At 40.9% G+C, this 19313-nt stretch overlaps 2 protein-coding genes across 2 annotated transcripts; one reads left to right on the top strand and one right to left on the bottom strand.

Annotated features, from left to right (window-relative positions):
• Window positions 1-534: 534 nt before the first annotated feature.
• LOC5515788 (trichohyalin) lies at window positions 535-19239 on the bottom strand. The gene is made up of 15 exons (XM_001635785.3): window positions 18668-19239; window positions 17974-18151; window positions 17811-17869; window positions 17618-17719; window positions 16738-17209; window positions 15971-16202; window positions 15082-15408; window positions 14325-14581; window positions 13424-13567; window positions 12446-12603; window positions 5157-5345; window positions 4628-4688; window positions 1737-1794; window positions 1512-1610; window positions 535-1140 (listed from the first exon to the last, which is right to left on the bottom strand). Exons 1-15 carry the CDS (start codon window positions 18888-18890, stop codon window positions 928-930), a joined length of 2772 nt encoding a protein of 923 aa, XP_001635835.3. The 5' UTR covers window positions 18891-19239; the 3' UTR covers window positions 535-927.
• Window positions 8683-11467, top strand: LOC5515789 (transcription factor E2F3). The gene is made up of 3 exons (XM_048722428.1): window positions 8683-9074; window positions 10734-10874; window positions 11134-11467. Exons 1-3 carry the CDS (start codon window positions 8836-8838, stop codon window positions 11303-11305), a joined length of 552 nt encoding a protein of 183 aa, XP_048578385.1. The 5' UTR covers window positions 8683-8835; the 3' UTR covers window positions 11306-11467.
• Window positions 19240-19313: the final 74 nt, after the last annotated feature.

Genomic DNA, 19313 nt, shown 5'->3' with positions numbered 1-19313 from the left:
GGTCCGCAAGCACGAGAGAGATCAAGGTCAACAGCGAGTGGCGCGTTACGCTGGGTCCGCAAGCACAAGAGAGATTGACGTCAACAGGGAGTGGCGCGTTACATTGTCCGCAAGCACGAGAGAGATCAAGGTCAACAGCGAGTGGCGCGTTACACTGTCCGCAAGCTCGAGAGAAATGGAAGTCAACAGCGAGTGGTGCGTTACGCCGGGTCCGCAAGCACGAGAGAGATTGAGGTCAATAGCGAGTGGCTCGTTACGCCAGGTCCGCAAGCACGAGAGAGATCAAGGTCAACAGCGAGTGGCGCGTTACACTGTCCGCAAGCTCGAGAGAGATGGAAGTCAACAGCGAGTGGTGCGTTACGCCGGGTCCGCAAGCACGAGAGAGATTGAGGTCAATAGCGAGTGGCTCGTTACGCCAGGTCCGCAAGCTCGAGAGAGATTGAGGTCAATAGCGAGTGGCTCGTTACGCCAGGTCCGCAAGTTACGCTGGGTATACAACATTGTCCGCATATATTGTAACAGTCTCTATAACCCTTAGGGTTCTAATAACGACAGACGTCGTTATTAGAGGTCTTTTTTTAATAATAATAATAATTCTCTTTTGATACACCGCCTTCATACAAGTTTCTTTTGTTCCATCCGCCAGCAGAACACAGCACTAGACTCTTTGAACCCCCCTTGTGGTAGGAATCCGTAGAATTTTGGGAATATTTATGCCTATTTTAGCGAAGAAAGCGTATGAAATTCCGGGCAAATGCAACGAAGAAGGAAACGCAATTGTTCATATTCCTCCATTGACTAGTGAAACATGGTAAGCACCTTGTTTTTTCTTTTTTTGGTTCCGTTTCCCACAAGGCAAATCGCCCTTGCCCTCCTCGCGACCTTGATTGAATGCGGGACGCCTCGCAAAACATATCGCCCTCTCCCTCACGTACTCTCTATAGTTTTTATCAGTTCATTAAGGCGATCTATTTCTTGTTGAATGCGGTCAGCCTCGTCAAAGTCCTCCATGTCTACTACTGCCTCGAGTTTCCCCTCGAGCTCATCCAACTGGCCGTGAAGCTCGTCCCAGGTCAGACCACCAAGTCTTGTAGTTAACTTCTTATCAATAGTTTCTATTGTATCATTTTTTTGGCAGTTCTGAAAACGACAAAACACGCGGGTCAGACCATTTAACGTTGGAAAGGGAAGATGCAGATGATTTTCACGGGGACCCAACGTGCGCTGTTTTCACGGGGACCCAACGTGCGCTGTTTTCACGGGAACCAACGTGCGCTGTTTTCACGGGGACCCAACGTGCGCTGTTTTCACGGGACCCATCGTGCGCTGTTTTCACGGGACCCAACGTGCGCTGTTTTCACGGGACCCAACGTGCGCTGTTTTCACGGGGACCCACCGTGCGCTGTTTTCACGGGACCCATCGTGCGCTGTTTTCACGGGACCCAACGTGCGCTGTTTTCACGGGACCCAACGTGCGCTGTTTTCACGGGACCCAACGTGCGCATTCTTACCTGCTCGCTGCCCATAGGATTTTCCTCTTCACGCTCATCACACAGCGAGCTACAATCTGCCTCCACGTCGTGTTTACTGCAGAGCTCGGCTTGGATGGCCTGTTGCCAAAAGAAGAATCATAATAATAATTTCGACGTCCTTGGCGTATTATGGGGAGTGAGTTAGCCTTATCACCCACCCGAGGCACGGCATGATTCGTGACACGCGGTACTGCGCATGCTTACCTGACATGTTTTCATCTCCGCTTTGACCAGAGCACTAAGCAAAGGGTTCCCACACAGACTGAAAAAAAAATGAACTATTTGAAAATAGGAAATTACAAACTCAAACACTGGTCATAAAGGAAGACTATCACCGCGGCCGTTTGCTGAACTAACAGCTTAACCTGTTGCGCATGCGTGGTACGAGATATTCCCAGTGAGAGGACGTGCTCTAATAACTAGATACGCCTGCGAACAGAGGCAAGTCTAGAACTTAATACGCGTGGGAACAGAGGCAAGTCGAGACTTGCGCCCCTCGGAACGGAGCAAACTACACCGCTGCATACAACTATTTCAACTTTTTCACAGCTGCATATATCCTGGTTTAGTAAACATCAAATCTAAAACTAGATACCCCTGGGAACAAAGGCAAGTTGAGAACCAAATACGCCACTCGAAACGGAGCAAACTACACCGCTGCATACTATTTTCACTGATGAATATGCCGCGAGATGCAACTGTGCGTGAGTAAGTTTGGCGTCTAACTCCCTAAGGACATTCCTGGGTATGGTATGCAGATATTTGTCAAGTATGGGCCTATTTAAGAAACATCCGACTGAGCTTCGTGGCTTTTAGACACATCCTCGGAACTCGGTAAGTCAGGCAGAATTTTCGCCCCTCCCACCTCCCCTTTCGGCGAGGTAGCGTCCTTGCCCCAGCTCGATCTTTGGGCCTGAAGCCGCTTATTGCCTCGGCAAAATCTCTTCACATAACTTAATGACGCTGAGTCAGTAAGCGGCGTATTCTTTAGTGAAAATGGTATTTCACAGCTGCATATATCCTGTCTGAGTAATCATTAAATCTAAAACTAGATACCCCTGGGAACAAAGGCAAGTTGAGAACTTAATACGCCCCTTGGAACGGTGCAAACTACACCGCTGCATACTATTTCACAGCTGCATATATTCTGCTTGAGTAAACATCAAATCTAAAATTAGTTACCCCTGGGAACAAAGGCAAGTCGAGAACTTAATACGCCTGGGAACGGAGCAAACTACACCGCTGCATACAAGTATTTCAACTATTTCATAGTTGCATATCTAAAACTAATACCCCTGGGAAAAGGCAAGCTAGAATTTGATACACCTGGGAGCAGACTTTCACAGCTGCATTAAAAAACTGTTGTCAGTGCAAAAGGCAAATGCTGATTGGCAGTTCTACGACCGAAAGGAACCATGGGTCCATTGGATTTCAACGGAGTGCAGCATGGATCAATCATGTTAACTATATACACCTATTTCAAATAACGTTGCACCCGAGAGTCTAATGGTTGAATCCTTGTATCCGAAAGCCATGCGAATAGTCAAGAGAACACGATCAATAACTCTTCAACTTTTGAAGCCTGAACTTGTATTATATGCACGCTTATTTGCTTAGTTACTTGATACCCATGAAGCACTGCGGGTTACGGTACACAGATTTTTTTTTTAATTACGGTCGTCCGTTATCACCCCTTCCCCCCACTAAAACATCTTTTTCTTAAAAAAACCCTAGCACTCCGCTCGGGACAACCGATTGTTTTCGGAAAACTAACACACGCATCGGCAATTCAAACCAGATTTTACCAACCGACCAAAGACGGCGCGTGAGTCTTTCAAATGAAACAAAATTGTACACATCCACAGATTGATCACTTAGCTCATAATTGTGCTTCCATTTCTCCCATTGACAAAAAGCAAAATCTCCCTTATTGAAGACGGGATAACTATTTTTCCGCGATAAAGAAATACACACTTGTGCACATATGCCACTGCCCAAGCTGCTCTCTGATTGGTCCATTCACTGCATGATATTTTGTACTACAAACATAGCACACTAGAACAAACACTTAAGAAAAGAAAACATACACGAAAATGAACTGTTTCAACTTCCAGTCTTTGATAAGAAACACTATCCTTATAATGCCTTAGAGCGGCTACAAATTATTTTCAGTTCAGTCTATCCATGTGATGACCAGAAAAAAAAGCTTATTTCTTCATCCAACTATTATAAAACAGGTTTTTTTAGAGAGGAAATAATAACAATCAAATGATTTGCAAAGCGCCACAGATTGCCAAATAAAAAACGCGTAAAGGAATTTGGTTGACAGCGAAGCTTGAAAGATTTAGGTAACTATTCGTGAAACTTTTCAAGTAATCAGCCGTGGTCTTCAACGGGAAAATACGAGGATTTGAGGAAAGATCAGACAACGAAACGAAAGGTTCAATTAACCAAAACCATACCGGAATAATACACAATGAAGCATTTTCTATCGAAATGTATTACATACTTTCGTAGTTCATTGATTTTGTAATCCACTAGGACCACACAGGCCATCGATTGATGGCTCTGGCTGTGGTATCACTGGAGTTATCTATCCCTATCTTACTAAATTAGTACTTATCCATAAGCCCCTTTCGGTCTTGGAACTGCCTTTGGTCATTTGTTTTTTAATAGGGTACATCCTGTCAGAGAAATCATTACCAGCTTATAAGAAACTAGAATTTACGAACCTGATTGAAACAGGTTTTCATTTTAAAAAATGAACCTTTAAGATCTCCCAGCAGTGATGAAAATAATAATTCTCAAGCAGTAAACTAAAACATTATTAAATCAATATTTTAAGCATGCTAATGAGAGTTTAAATATATTTTAAGTGTTCTTGACCACATATTGTACGAAGACACTGGGCAGGTATTGACATTTCATTAATATATATACCGCACTTCTACCCATACATATATAAACTTGTCTTTAAAATTAAAGAACCTAAGTAGCCTTCAATTTGAAATATTACCCGTTAAATAAGAACCTATTTAGACTAACCTGGAAAAACATAGGTTCTTATAGGCGAGTAAGAACAGTAATACTCATACCTCGGTAAAATATTTTCTAAGTTGTTTTTTACTCTAGTAGCCGCAGTCAGAAGCTTCAAATCTAGCGAGACAGAAAAAAAGCAGTAACATTAATAGAAAGCACTTGAACCTAACGACCAGTTTCAATTACTATAAGTATATTGATATGTTGTATACAAATCAATCAAAATACCCAAACAGTCGTGTTCTCCAACCATATTCGTTGTTGCGCGACCGCCAAGAATTCAAATCCATGTCTCATCTTGGAATAGCGCGTAGTCAATCATATCACCGTGACCAATCAATTTCCTTGCTGTTTGCGACAGTCAAATTGCACGACATTGTCATCGATTGGTTTAGACTGTTGATTGACTACGCGCTTTTGCCGAGAATAGGAGGCGAGGATTTTGGATTCTCCTAGGTCTGGCAACAACAATTCTGCTGTAATCGACAAGTCCATCAAAAACTGGTACTCGACTCGGCTAAATCAAACTCCTTCACGGCAGACTGAATGAATAAAAACTTGCTGATTCGTAGAAGTACAACGTACCATTTTCTTTCTGCATATCGTGTACATCGACTAGGAGTTCATGCTGTTCTCTCTCACACGACTTCAGCTCGCTCTTGTCGTTCACTTGTTGTTCAAGGAAGTTCTCTAGTTTCATTTGACAATCGCCGCCTTCGCCTGCTAACTGGTCCCGCTCTTCTTTAAGACGTTTTGCTTCCTTGAAATTTCTTTCTGTAGGGACAAAAGTGATGTAAAAATTTGCCCTAGTGTCAAGCCCTTTTATCTTTTAAGTATATACCGGGAAACGATAAAAAGAGGGCCTGATACAGTAAAATCTTCATGTTTGGGGCTCATATTTTGGGCCTACTCTGATTGGCTCGAAAAACAATGCTAAAAAGAAAGCACGCTCTGATTGGGCGAGGGCAGACCCCTTTCTGGTGAGTTAATTCGAAAGAAGTGATAGATTCGACCAGCATCTGAACATGACCCATGACTGCTGAGCGCACTCTGGGCTTGGGTTACCCTGTTTACAGTTGCCGTCGTCAGTCCTTTGCAGCACCGGTAGAGTAATCTCTTCTATGGATGATCTTTCGTCTATATTTACAAACCTCCATTTGAACACAACCCAGTCTGAAAGGGTTTCACCAGTTCAGTCAACTTGTGGGAGGTACTTTCAACAAACCCAAACAATCATCCGTAGCATGGAATAGGTTACTTTACCGGGTTCATTGTTACTATTGTTTTACTCAAATCTTACATGTAACACCATTGTAGTTTTGCTTTTACATAAATACTGTTTATGATTTGATTTGTGCTTTTAATTGTGATTGTACCACGCCACATTGAAGCGCAGCATTTAAAAAGACGATGTGTTTTTGTCAGCGTCGTGAAAAGGGGCGAAGGCGTCGCGGCTAGAATTTTTTTTTTTTTTTTGCCTTCCCAACTTTTGAAAAATAAAACCGCCTGATTCTCGGGTTATGTAAAAACTGACGCGCGTTAAAGTAAAAACTGACGCGCGTTAAATCAAAAAAGAAACCCCATGAGTGAATATCGTCAATGTTTTTAGAAAAACTGCTTTATTGTTTTATCTTTGCCGTGTATTTAGATCAAAATATCTCTATCTTATTTTGCACAGTATGTTTTTATTAGCACGGTAAGATATTGAAATACACTCTTTTTTTTATATAAAAACCTTTTTTATATGAACGTCCTGTCTAGATTACGCCGATGCTTAGATAGCAGAAAAAATGTTCTTTTTTAGACCTGATGCGTTCTTAAATGCAGAATCAAATTGAGCTCATATAGTAACAACCTTATCATTGCTATTGATCATTAGTGTAATCCTCTTCCTAATAATTTATTGGGTATTCTTATATACACTAAAATTTAAGAACATCGTTAAGAACATATTCGGCCTTAAAATGTCCCAAAAGTAAGAACGGCCCAGCTATTACGATATTTTCCATTAGATTTGGTAAAAAAAAGTACTAGACCTTATTTTTTAGACGATTATTTTAAAATTTAATCACACTATGCACCTTCCAATATTCAATAAAAACAAAAACAATAACAGGTGTGTCCGGCCAGCGCTCTTTAAGGTTCTCATTACCCCGATAAGGAAAACTGCTGCTGCTGCTTTTGGTCTTTTTATTGCAACGGATAAAATCACAGCGTTTGTATATATATATATTTTTTTCATGCCACGGGAAGTCCATGTAACAAAACATCTAAAGCAAACTTTCCCACGCTACGAACCAGTAGGACACTGATTTCGAAATCTTGCCGAGTATTCAGATTTTACAAATACGCTCAAACCGAATTGATTCATGCCCACTAAATGCACTTTCTAGGGTAAAGAATCTTTTTCTAAAAAAAAATGTCACACTTTGGCAAATCTACTGTCCTCATAATCATCTGCTTTTGATAAGATATTCTAATAACTACAGAGCGAAAAGATGATTAACTTTGGACTTTACGATAGCGTACGTGTTTGGCTTTCACAAGGCTTAAAATAAACATAGCTTTAAAATCTTCCAGAGTTTGCTGAATAGGACCTTTCCCACGCCCCAACCCAGTGGGCCTTTTATAAATACTAGGAAAACCAGTGTGATACGATAATGGTTATGGTAACGGTAACGGTAATGGTGAGCTATCATATTATTATGGTAAGCTATAACATGGGGCCGTCGTAGACCTAAGGGATCACACACTCAGTCGTCTTGAGTTTACGTTTTTGAGCATGATATACCGGCTCTTTCCTCACGAAAAAAATAGTAACCATATCCCCCGTCCCCTTTCATTCACACAAAGAAACTCTGACCGGTTGGTTTATCTTACTAGCTTAAAAATATTTTATATGAAATCCCCCTTTCCTTATCTTCCCCCACTACCTCGGGCAGAAACTGATGATTAGGCGGGTTATCTTAATATTTTAAAAACGTTTTCTATCTCATCATTCTTAAACAATTATTTCAAATTCCCCTTTCCTCATATTCACGCAAAAACCGCTGATTAGGCGGTTCGTGTCAAGAATCAAAAAGCTTCTCAATTACACCAAAAAGATACGTTATTAAGTGCTTAGCCACCTGGTAATTGAATAGCAATTACATTAGTAAGTTGCACTAATTATGAGACAGATTCTAGCTGTGAGAAAAAAGCCACGCTGCCGATAGAGCTCACCCGCTGTTAACAATTGGAAACAATCGATGACATTGTAAACAAGCTTCTGCTTTAACCTATTTTGCGATTTTTTCGTATCGGTTCAAAAATTGTAAAATTTGCATCGCAACTCCCTGTAGACGTTTTCTGTCTACAAAAAACTAAATTTTGCCTTCTCGTGGTTCTTATTTGACGAAACGTATTGCCTGCGGTCCCGGTATTGAAGGGAAACTAGTTTCATTTGATTTGCAGGGCGCCTATTTAGGGTATTAACCAAGGGATGACAGATCTGTCCCTCGGGTTGAGAGAAACTTTGGAAGAGTTGGTTTCGTTAAAAAAACATCAAACAGCACTGTTTGATATACAATAGCACAACTTAGGAATATAGCTAAAAGAACCACACACTTGAACAACTGCAATATATATTTTTGCAAAGTTGTCTTTGTTATAACCCAACCCAAATACTACCTAACAGGTCATCTTGCTGTAGCACTAGAAAGTAACCCTCTACACTACTACTCAATATATCCAGGAGATCTGGGCTGTTAAGTGGTTAAGAGAGCGGTTAGGGGATAATGAAAGAAACAGACACGGATAAAATAAAGACTCTAACGAAGAGTCCCAGCTTGAGCCCGTCAAGTCATATCGGCTTGATCACATTCTCAAACACGTATACATTGACTGTCATGTGCAATGGAAAGCTGTTCTTTTCAACAGTAGTACTCCCCAACAAACCTTCCATCGGACGGAGCTCAGGAGGCCCGTTGCAGCTCTCGTTCGGGCGATCCACGAGGGACTCCCTTCTGAGCGAGCCCTGTTGGAGCCCAGACGGTGTTTTAGAGAAACCAAGAAGCCCAGACCAGGTAACCCTTTTCAGTACGCAACTGTGATAAGCCACCGAAGAATGCATAGGCCGTGGAAATATGCGGTGCTGGAAAGCCACATTAATCCCGCAAACTGTGCACCGGCACCAAACAGAGCTAGGTCACCACACTTTCACGGCGCACTCCGCGTTTCACTTGTTTTTATCCGAGTCCGAAGGAAACACTCAACGTTCAGCTCGATGATGAATGTTCTCCACAATTTCCAACATCCGTTCTTGAAGACGGGTAACATTTCTCTAGTGGATATCACGCGTAGCTTGGTGAGGGAGCTGAAAGGAGCTCCTGCCCAGACGGTCGACTTGAATGAGCTAGCGGTGCGCTTCGCCGTGGACAAAAGACGGCTGTACGATGTTGTAAATATCCTAGAAGGGATCTCCCTCATCAAGCGTCGTGCTGCTCAAAGAGTTAGTTGGAACAGGTAGGTGTGCGGCGAGTGTCTCCGGGCTCAGTGAACTAACCTTCCAAGCGCTGCAGTATCCACCACTAATCCGTAGACTCCGACTGGTTTACCCATTCATCCATTGATAATACTGGATTTATCTGTTGGGAGCATATTCAACAGTCGCATTTGAATGTACGCATTTCGTAATGTTCGTAATGGGCCCTGCTTGCTGCGCGTAGTCGACACCACTATTGCTGTAAAGCGTTTAAAATATTCCCATTCCAGTCATCGCTTTTACTGGTGCTTGATATCTATCACTTTCACTCATTTTATAATCTGAAACCCAGCGATTTTGGGTTGACGTTTTGCACAATGTAAAGTGCATTACATATAGTCAAGCAAATTATGGTGTACATTCTCGTTTAATAATTCAGGATACTGTTATCTAAAAGTGCCTTTAAGCATTGTTGGCTAAACAAAAAAAGCAATTGGTTAACCATTTCCTGAAAAGAAAGTTGACATCTGAACTTGATTTTAGTAAAGTCGTTCACAAAACAAAACAAGAAAGTACATTAGTCATAAGGAATTACCAATGGGTTGGCCTGTGCGGGCCATGTCTACAGCCTCGTCCGTAAAATTGTTTAATACTATTGATTGAATCGTGACAGAATCCTACCAAAATGAGAAGAACGTTACAAACGAAACAATGTAAAATTTGGTTGTGGTTTTCGACGCCGCCTTTTTTTGGCGACGTGAACGAAAACAATGATGACATATTTATACGGTCATCAATATTCGGTAATTAATGAATTGAATTGTCTCGTTCATCAAATAGTCTGCTTCAAAATTCCCTTGAGGCAAAAGCATTGCATAGCTACTTTAGTCCCTGCTTGAGAAAACTACTGCTTGCTTACGATAGCTACTTTCTACTTACAATCTTCCTGCTTACGACAGCTACTGCTTGCTTACAATAGCTTATCCTTGCTTGTTACTTGACAGAAATGTATGTTTATTTTTTATAGAAAAATAGAATTTATGTATTAGAGCTCATAACCAACTCTTTCTAATAAAGGTAAATAATATCCTGGAAAATAATATCCTGGGCAGGGTGTAGTAGTTACTGTTGTATTTTGATCTACAATAGAGTCATATTATATAGTAATTTGAGATACATATACTATTACTATTACTATTACTATTACTATTACTATTACTATTACTATTACTATTACTATTACTATTACTATTACTATTACTATTACTATTACTATTACTATTACTATTACTATTACTATTACTATTACTATTACTATTACTATTACTATTACTATTACTATTATCACCGCTTACATTTGTCCGTCATCGTAATTGCAAGCATTCGTTGATATTTTTTTGCTCACGAGTTTTATAAGCGATAATAATAATAAAAAAATAATCGAACCACTAATACCATATGAATATTCATATCCGGCGACCCTACACTTAGAGAATACGACTTGATATATGTTAAAACACTTTACAATGTGTAAGACACGTTTTTCACAGTGAGGCGGCGCCATGACAGCAGTAGTCTAATTCCCAAACAATGTCATGAATCCTCGTCGGCTTTCGGAGCAAATTCACAGACGGCCCTCTAATCTAAAACCTAACCGCTTTACAATCTGTCTGTCTTACAAAAACACGCTTTTTTTACAGCGACACCGGGAGAGGGAATCATGCGCATGCATTGAAAAGCGACCTCCATTGGCTTGACGACAAAGAGCGGGAGCTAGATCGACTCATTCACATGGCGAAGTCAGATATGCAAGCGATAACCTATAGTTCGGAAGCCGATAGGTATCCTTGAATAGCAAAATAATGTTGTCGGGCTCTGTTAAAGCGCATGTATGAAAGGTATGAGAAAACACGCGCATTCGAAAACAGTTTCGGCGTTTGGAAGGGAGTTGTATCAAATTACACCCATCGCATCGAAATAAAGAATTCGGATTTGAGTATCAAACCGAAATATGAATATGATAAGAATCATCATAATAGACATTACGAATGCCATATTTGTGTTCATTTTCAACTTGTTGCGCCTTGACAAGTATACTAGGTATGCATACGTCACCGAGAAAGATATCAAGGGGATAGAGCGTCTTCTAAGCGACACAGTGCTGGTTATCAAAGCTCCTCCGAGGACAACTCTTGAAATCCCGACACCGAATAATGTGAGTAACGTGCTCAATTCTAGGCATTCAAAGCTTAGAAATTACTCACAACCATGACTTTTTATGTCTTTTAGAACCATGCTCTGTTGTGGCTTAAAAGCCGATCCAGTGCCATCCAAGTAAACGAAATACGTCGAAATAAGGACTCCACCACAGCAGTCGTACACACAAGAGACACGAATGTCGATAACAAACGCGCGCGACACGCGAACACTGATGCTCACGCTGATGCGCACGCTGATGCGCACGCTAAAAAGCGAAAGTCAAACAATAACAGGGCATGTACAAAACACACATGCACACAGGCACTAAGACCGCTGACAGCAAATGGTGGGCGACAGTCAGATAAAAAAGGAATTTGCGCACAGCCTCAAAGCGCACATATCGGTGCGGTAAGACCGCTGAACACTACTTGTGGGCGGCAATCGCATCAAAAAAGGACATGCGCAAAGAACCCCAAAGAACACCGCGATGTGTTAACACCGCTGACAACAACTAGAGAGCGACTTGACGCAGTATTCGCCAATCACTTACAACAAGCATGCAGAGGGAATAACGATGGGAACGCAGAGTGTTACTCTGCAACAAACCAACCTGAATACTGGCCTAACGACATGGCTCGAATTGGAATAATGGACTATGATAGTGGACTCCTGGAAACAGGGAGTGACCCACTCACTATGAACTACTTAGAACATTTGCTGTTGGGAGAAAACAATTGTTTCTCCCCCTACACCGCCCCAGGAGCGTACTTTGACTTCCACGCCCAGATCAGCTATCCGAATGCGTACCCAGATGGGCTAACCACAGGCAACCCGGATAAGCTGTCCTCATGTTGTGATGACATAGATGATGACACACTGTTCCCGCTCTTTCCGCCAATTACGAGTGAGATGTACTGCTTGGCGTTACAGGAGTGTTAAAAAGTTGCATAGAAGCGTGACATGTATATTACGTCATACTCATTACGTCGCCTCAAAAAGTGTTTATGCAACATAGTAAGGATAGAATAGATAAATATAATCGAAAGCATCAAAAAGAATAAAAGGGATTTTTACTTTAAAATGACTCCCCATTTTCACAGTTTAGAAAATAAATCATGCCAGAAATGATGCAGAAAATGGAAATAAAACTGAAATTGCAAACCCTGACTCTTTTTTTAAGGAAGGTAAATAAGAGAAAAGAAAAAAATCAAACCTTTTTTGGCGATTTCTTTGGCCTCATCTCTCGCTGAGACCAACTCTTCGATTTCATTGACTCGCTTTCGAAGAGAAGTGGCTGTCTTCTCGGACAAGTGAAGGCGAGTCTTGAGAGATTTGATTTGAAGCGCCAGCTTTTTCGACGACTTTCTCAAACTATAAATGTTAAAAAGTCATAATTTTCAATGATATCAAGCCGTTGTTTGCAATCACTTAAACTGTCATACATAGATTTCAGATTTCGTTTTTTGAATATAGATAGTTTTTCTAATAGATACGCCAACGACACCTCAAACCGCCCCTATTACCTCAAAAAGAACCCCCCTTTCACAAAAAAGAAGATTTGATGATTCCTCTCCGAGTCTCACAGAAATAGATATGGCTTCGATCGTAGTTGAGTCGGGAATTTGGATTTTAATTATTCTGAAAGATCCGGATTGTTTATTCAGCCCCGTGCAAAACAGTGCCAACATCGACTCTGTCTCGCTAGGCTGAGTTCAAAACAAAGGAAATGTTGGCAAACAACATCGCAGCTCTTCCTAAAGGCCCGTACAAACAGCGCTCGTATTGCTGGCGAGATGCTGACCCAGAAAAGCTGGCGCTGTAAAGCGGTTCGCCAGCAATGCTGGCCTTTGTTGACGCTGTTTACACGGCCCCAGCCAGGTGTCTAAACAGCGCCGGCCTTGTTGGGTTTTGCTGGGGCTGTTTACACGGGCCCAACATGGTGTCTAAACAGCGCCAGCCTTGTTGGTTTTTTCTGGGGCTTTTTACACGGGCCTAAACTAGTATACAAACAGCGCCTGGCTTGTTGGGTTTTGCTAGTGCTGTTTACACGTGCCTCAACATGGTGTACAATCAGCGCCTGGCTTGTTGGGTTTTGCTAGGGCTATTTACACGAGGCATTATAGACACTAAATGTTAATCATTTGAGGTGTGGCAGCACTCATGACCTGAGCGTGGGAACTCAGCCCAGTACCTCTCAAGCTCGGAGTCGACGGGGAAAGTAAGGTGTTTGCATTTCATAAAGAGTTCCACCTCCTTCTGCCTTCCCTTCAAGGCTTTGATGGTCTGCTTTGTTTTCGTTATGCTGCCTTTGACGTCACTTAACAGGTCTTCGAATCTAAGAGGATAAACAACACAATATGTAAGAAATAGAAAACAGGAGTTATATTATTCAATGCTGCACCATACGAAGAGAGAATAGCGTTGCTAATGTCGAGGGTACAGGATTCGGTGTGATTAGTCATACCCGATTCAACATCTCATTCAATAAAATAAACAACTTTAAGAAAGCATCACTATAAACGCAACGCGATGAAAGGTGTTTTTTTTTTTGTCAGATACTTTTCTCCTATTAGTCAATTCGCTATGAGATCACGTGACCTTTCTGGGTGGGAAATTCAAAACAAAATAATCAAGCAAAAAAAACAGCATTGACTGCGCCCGTCACACCAGAGAACGACGAAAAAATAAAATATTAAAATGAAACTAAACCCTTTCTGAAAAAAACAATTCTGGCTTTTTTCGTAAGCGCTGAATAAGTGGCTTTTTGTTGCTGTTATTTTGCCGCTAAAAGCCTGAACGCGCGCTAGTTTGTCACCCAAACAGTAACGCGATCTTTAAGCGCAAGTCCCCTATTCCAACCATCTAATTTCATCTTATTTTACTCAGAAGAGCATGAGCCAGACATGAAATGCACTACGCCTGATATATGTAATCCCTTCCCAAAAACTACGACCATGCAACACCAGGACAACACCAAGTTTCATCGGACAACAAGGGCAGGGACGTTATAAACCAGACTATAATAGATAGGAAACAATGTCCTATAAGCTTGAATACATAGCATGAATTTCCCTAGTATCTAAATAAATTACCGTTGATTTTCCCTTTGCCATTCTTTACTGGATACATCAAAGCTTTCTTCTTCCCTCGCCAGTGATTCTTTGTCGGTCTCTAGCTGTATTTGCTGTATCTCTAAATGGCACTGCTGGTCCTGAAGAAGGGTTAGCTGAGGGGAAAACTCCGCGACAATCGTCTCGATCCTTTCTTCCTCCTCTTTAATCTCCTGCGTGAATCGCATCTTTTGAGACCGCAAAACGTCTAGTTGACGCTCTAGCTCTGCGATTTGTTCCTTGAGAGGATATCAAAGTGGATTTCAAGTAATGAGCACTGATATACCATTCACCGTCTGGATACACCTGTTCCAGCACTCAAAACCCTCACCTCTCATTTCTATATGCCCCATGCCTGAGGCCTTTCAAGATTACAATCTTTACAGTATATGCCTTTTCATAAAAGAAGATTTAAAAAAATGCAGGCGCTCAAATGCTTTGCATTGGACAGCACGACACCTCTACAACTCGAGTCGTAGAAAGTTAATCAGCCTACGACTCTGCTATGATGCTCGACAATGAAAGTCGTAGTCTGTAATTCAGGACTAAGAAAAGTTGTAGGCGGGTCGCATACAACTTAGTCGTGCTGTCTGAATCAGCCTCACTCCAGGTGAATGATTCTAGTTTTGCTTATACTATTGACATACTGAAGTTTAGTGCACAAGGAGTTCCCTGTGTATGTACATGTGTCATCAAGGGACTCAGGCAACGGTGGCCGCGTTGTCAAGACTCTCCCTACCTTAACGTCATCCCTCTGCTGCACCAGCTCGTCACGTCTGGCTGTAAAGCCTTCCGTCCTTTGCCGAATATCATCGCGAATCTGTTGCTGTTCTGTGGAGAGGTGACCCTTATCTAGTTCCACGTGGCCTAAAGCGCGCTGGATTCTATTTCTCTCTGAATTTAATCGCTGTTTTTCTTGTAGTAGCTTGGTGCTGCTGTCGTGCCTCCTTACTGATAAGATCTTTGCTTGCTCATCGTGTAGCGTGTGCATGCTCTCTAGCACATCTTGGTGGACAGAGATGGCATGTGAGGTCACTTCGCGGCGCAGCGAAAGTGCATCTTGGACCTGAGGTATATCGCATGGTCAACGATACCAGACTAAAACTAAAACTATTTACTAAGACTAAAACTATTTACTCATGCCAAGCTTACAGACCTTTCAGCTGTTAAAAGGCATAGGTCACAGAACACTTTAACTTCTGTATATTTAGTGACTTATGTAAAATCATAATTCCTTTGACCTGTAAAAAGCCATTGGCTAGTAACAAGGCTCAGATCTTGTCATTAGTGTTTCTTAAAGCCGCATTGTCACCATTTTACTTCCGAAGGTCCGACGGAAACCTCAACCGTTAAAAGACAAAATAATCTATTAGAATCCGAGATATTTAACAGGCCATCCGCTCTAAATTACCAATCACACCCTCAAAGAAACTTCCAATGGACACACTGCTTCCAATATTTTGAAATATTTTTCGCGTTTTCCGTTAAAAATCATCGGATATTGTTAGGTAATCGACCGGAAGTAAACTGGTGACAATGCGGCTTTTTTAACCTCAAGCTGCAAGAGCCAAACATTATCATGATGAAGAAATATATTCCTTAAAGCCCATTTGCACACTAAGTCGTACCTTGTCATCAGTAAATGGTAGCTGGTATTTGGTGGACTCTATGAGGCTTTCCAGCCCTTCAATCTTGGAACTAATCTCTTCAGCCAGGTCATAGTTGTCATTAGCTAGTGCATCTATCTCTTTGTTGTGAAGATCCTGCAGCTCCTTTCGGTACTTGTCTAGCACACACTCTGAGTTGGAGTAAAGGGTGACTAGCTGGCTCTCCATGTCTTCTATCGCAGTCATCTTCTCCCTGAAACCATGACAGAAAGTATGAGTATTCGGAAGCCATTTGGATATAAGGTGGTAATTCAAGTATGCAGTCTTCCACTGCATTCCTCCCTCTCTGAAACTATGACAGTTGGGAGTATGTGGAGGCCATTTGGATATGAATGAAATTTAGATGCAGTCTTCCACCACATTCAACTTCTCTCTGAGATCATGACAGCAGGGAGGATAAATATGGGGAAGCCATTTCGATATAAGGTGATAATTCAGGTATGTATAGTTTCTAGCCTTTCATTGGCTCCCTACTTCCACATGAATCAGAGACTTGAGTGCATGAGAGAAACCATACAGAAATGTTGGGTGAGAAATATCGAGAAACATTCTTTTGTGGAATTTGGCGGTGATTTTTTCTTTATAGTCATTTGTTGATGGTGAAATGTGGGTATGGATTTTTATAGATTTTCTATATTTAGCATAAAAATAGAGCCCTGGCCTAATATATTAATAGTAGCATTATTTTAATAAATAGTAAATTCATTTTTGTGTTCAGTGTCACACACCTTATAGAAGAGATTTTATGTTGCACACCTTCTTCATGGATGGCAAACAGTTCATCAGGACTAAGATCTATTTCATAAGAGGCTAGAGACTTTTTAGAGTACTTCTCATGGTCTTCCACTCTTAGTGATTCTGTGACATCTTCATCCGAGGGTTCATCATAATAAACAAAACTAGTATTGTGCCTGTTATCATAACCATGAATGTTGTCCTCATTATTTGTTTCATCAACATGATGAAGATCGTCACTATCATCATTGCAACTGACATCAGATGTGGCATCTTTATTTTCTACAAAAGTTCCTTCTTTTGATGCATCACCAATTATTTCACCCTTTTTAATGACATTATTCTCAAGATTTGCAGTTAGCTCAGGGCAAGCACCAATGTCCAATGTACCTTCTTCATTGGTTTTTGAGATAATAGATTTGTCAAATTGCTTATTATCAGCTTCAACATCTTCAGGACCTTGATCTAGAAAAAATAATGTCATTTCTTTTAACAAATGAAAACATGCTATATGCTCAGGGGTGGATCTAGTATTTCTGAATCAGACACACAGACACAAATACATAAGAAGGAAGTATTGTTGTCTATAATATGTGTACCAATGAGGGTTATTTTCCAAGAAGGAAATACTTTTTCACTTTATAATGGTCAGGTACTCTAACTTCTTTATTTTCTGGGCACTTTGTTAAAAAAAAAAAAAAAACACAGACACAGCAAAAGAGATGTGTAGGGGCAAGAACCTTAGAGGAAGTGCTTCATATGCATATATCACATAACAATTTCCTTTTGTGGCAGTCCAAAGGGGAGAGGGTTAAACTCCCTAAACCGTCACCCTCGATCTGCTACTAATATATTCTAGTTTCAATTACTTACAGGGTATATCTTGCTCATCAGGCTTCACAAGTTCATCTTCTGATGAAGATGGTGTTCCAATAGAATAGAGTCTACTACTGCTATTATCCTCTTCAGTATTTTCTAGAACAACATAAAAAAATGAGATCCTTGTCATACTTCCAAAATTAATTACATAAAAAAAACATATGAATTATGCTTGTCTTTGAACTACCTCTAGTTGATGGCTCAGTCAATGATTCTTTCTGATTACTTGTTGTTATGGAAGGCACACTAAAATGGAGAAAGACAATATTAGCAATATAGCAATATAGCAGTATAGCAGTATAGCAATTGATTTGCCATACTGAATTTAAATCAAAGCATTAATCACTCACTTTTGTGAATCAGCTTCTCTAGCATAACCTGGTCGCTTTGCTTGGCTTCGCTTCTTCTTGCGTGTGGTACAACTATGTACAGCAGTTGATAAAGTTTCTGAATCCTGAGCAAGGTGAGGCTTTGCATCATTGGTACTTGTGGGAGTTTTTTCAAGAGTTCTTGGTGGAAATGTGCTGTCTGTAACACAATTGTAACAGAAGTAAAGGACAGCTACGGGCATATTGTACCAGTTTCGTCAAGTACAGATGCCTAGCCGAGACCCTTGTCAACTTTCAGAATCCAAGCCCAAGCCTTTCCGAGCTTTTTTTTTGGATAATTTGCTTGAGGTATGTCACAAACATCAGTTGAAAAAAGGATTAGTAAAGTTACAATACAATCTTACGACAAGGGAAAATCTGTAGCATGGTAACATCATAAAACATAAGCATTTAACAAAATCAGGGACTCCAAGATCGCGTTTAAAAATCTGAGACTCCGAGACCATGGTAGGAAAAAAAAACAGGCTCAGAGACCCTAAAATTTTGAAAAAAAAAGAGACTTCAAGACCTATAAAAACACCGAAATCCCTAGACTCTACGACATTTGCAGTACTTTTGAAATTTCAAGGTACCCATCGCTACCCCTAATAATGATTTTTATAAGGGCATAGATCCTTTGAACCACTACTACACCCAGTATGCTATTTTTACATACCTTCAGTTGATGATCCTGTCTTGGTTTGAAGCACTGTTAGACCTGCAAACACTTCCTGAAATTCAGTAGATAATGATCCAGACACTCCCTCTGATTCCTGTGCATTCTTGCCTACACCAGCATTGTCTGGCGTATCACTAAAAGTCCCCATCAAAGTCATACCACTGAACAAAGACAGCTCCCCTGGTACTGGCAAATCATGTTCCTCTTGTTTTGGTTCCATAATAATTATTTGTCCCTCAAATGAAACTTGAATAACACAGCCTCAATGTGTCCAATTGTTAAGCAAAGTAGTATCGACAGGAGGAAATTTTAAAAAAATGTCAAGATCTTTTCACCTCTCTGATGTCGTTAATTTTGGGTTTCCATTGTTTTGACGCTGTTTTCAAAACTTCATATTTTTCTTCTGCAACTTACAGTACATCTGATGTATTTTTCTATTTGCAGTTAGGAAAATCCTTACTCGGGTAAATGTATTCCCATTTGCGATCCCAATCCTCGAATTAAATAGTACATCCTGCATGATTGTTTTGTTTTTCCTTTCTGACCTTTGTGAGCCCACTGTATGATGGGTCAGCGTCAATGGCTACACAGGTATCCCAATGAAAGTTTTATTTGGTTGTTTTCCTCGCATAACTTTCCAACC

Source organism: Nematostella vectensis, chromosome 2 (assembly GCF_932526225.1).
Source record: "Nematostella vectensis chromosome 2, jaNemVect1.1, whole genome shotgun sequence".
In the NCBI taxonomy this organism is placed as follows: Eukaryota; Metazoa; Cnidaria; class Anthozoa; order Actiniaria; family Edwardsiidae; genus Nematostella; species Nematostella vectensis.
This window is presented reverse-complemented; position numbering and strand designations above follow the sequence as displayed.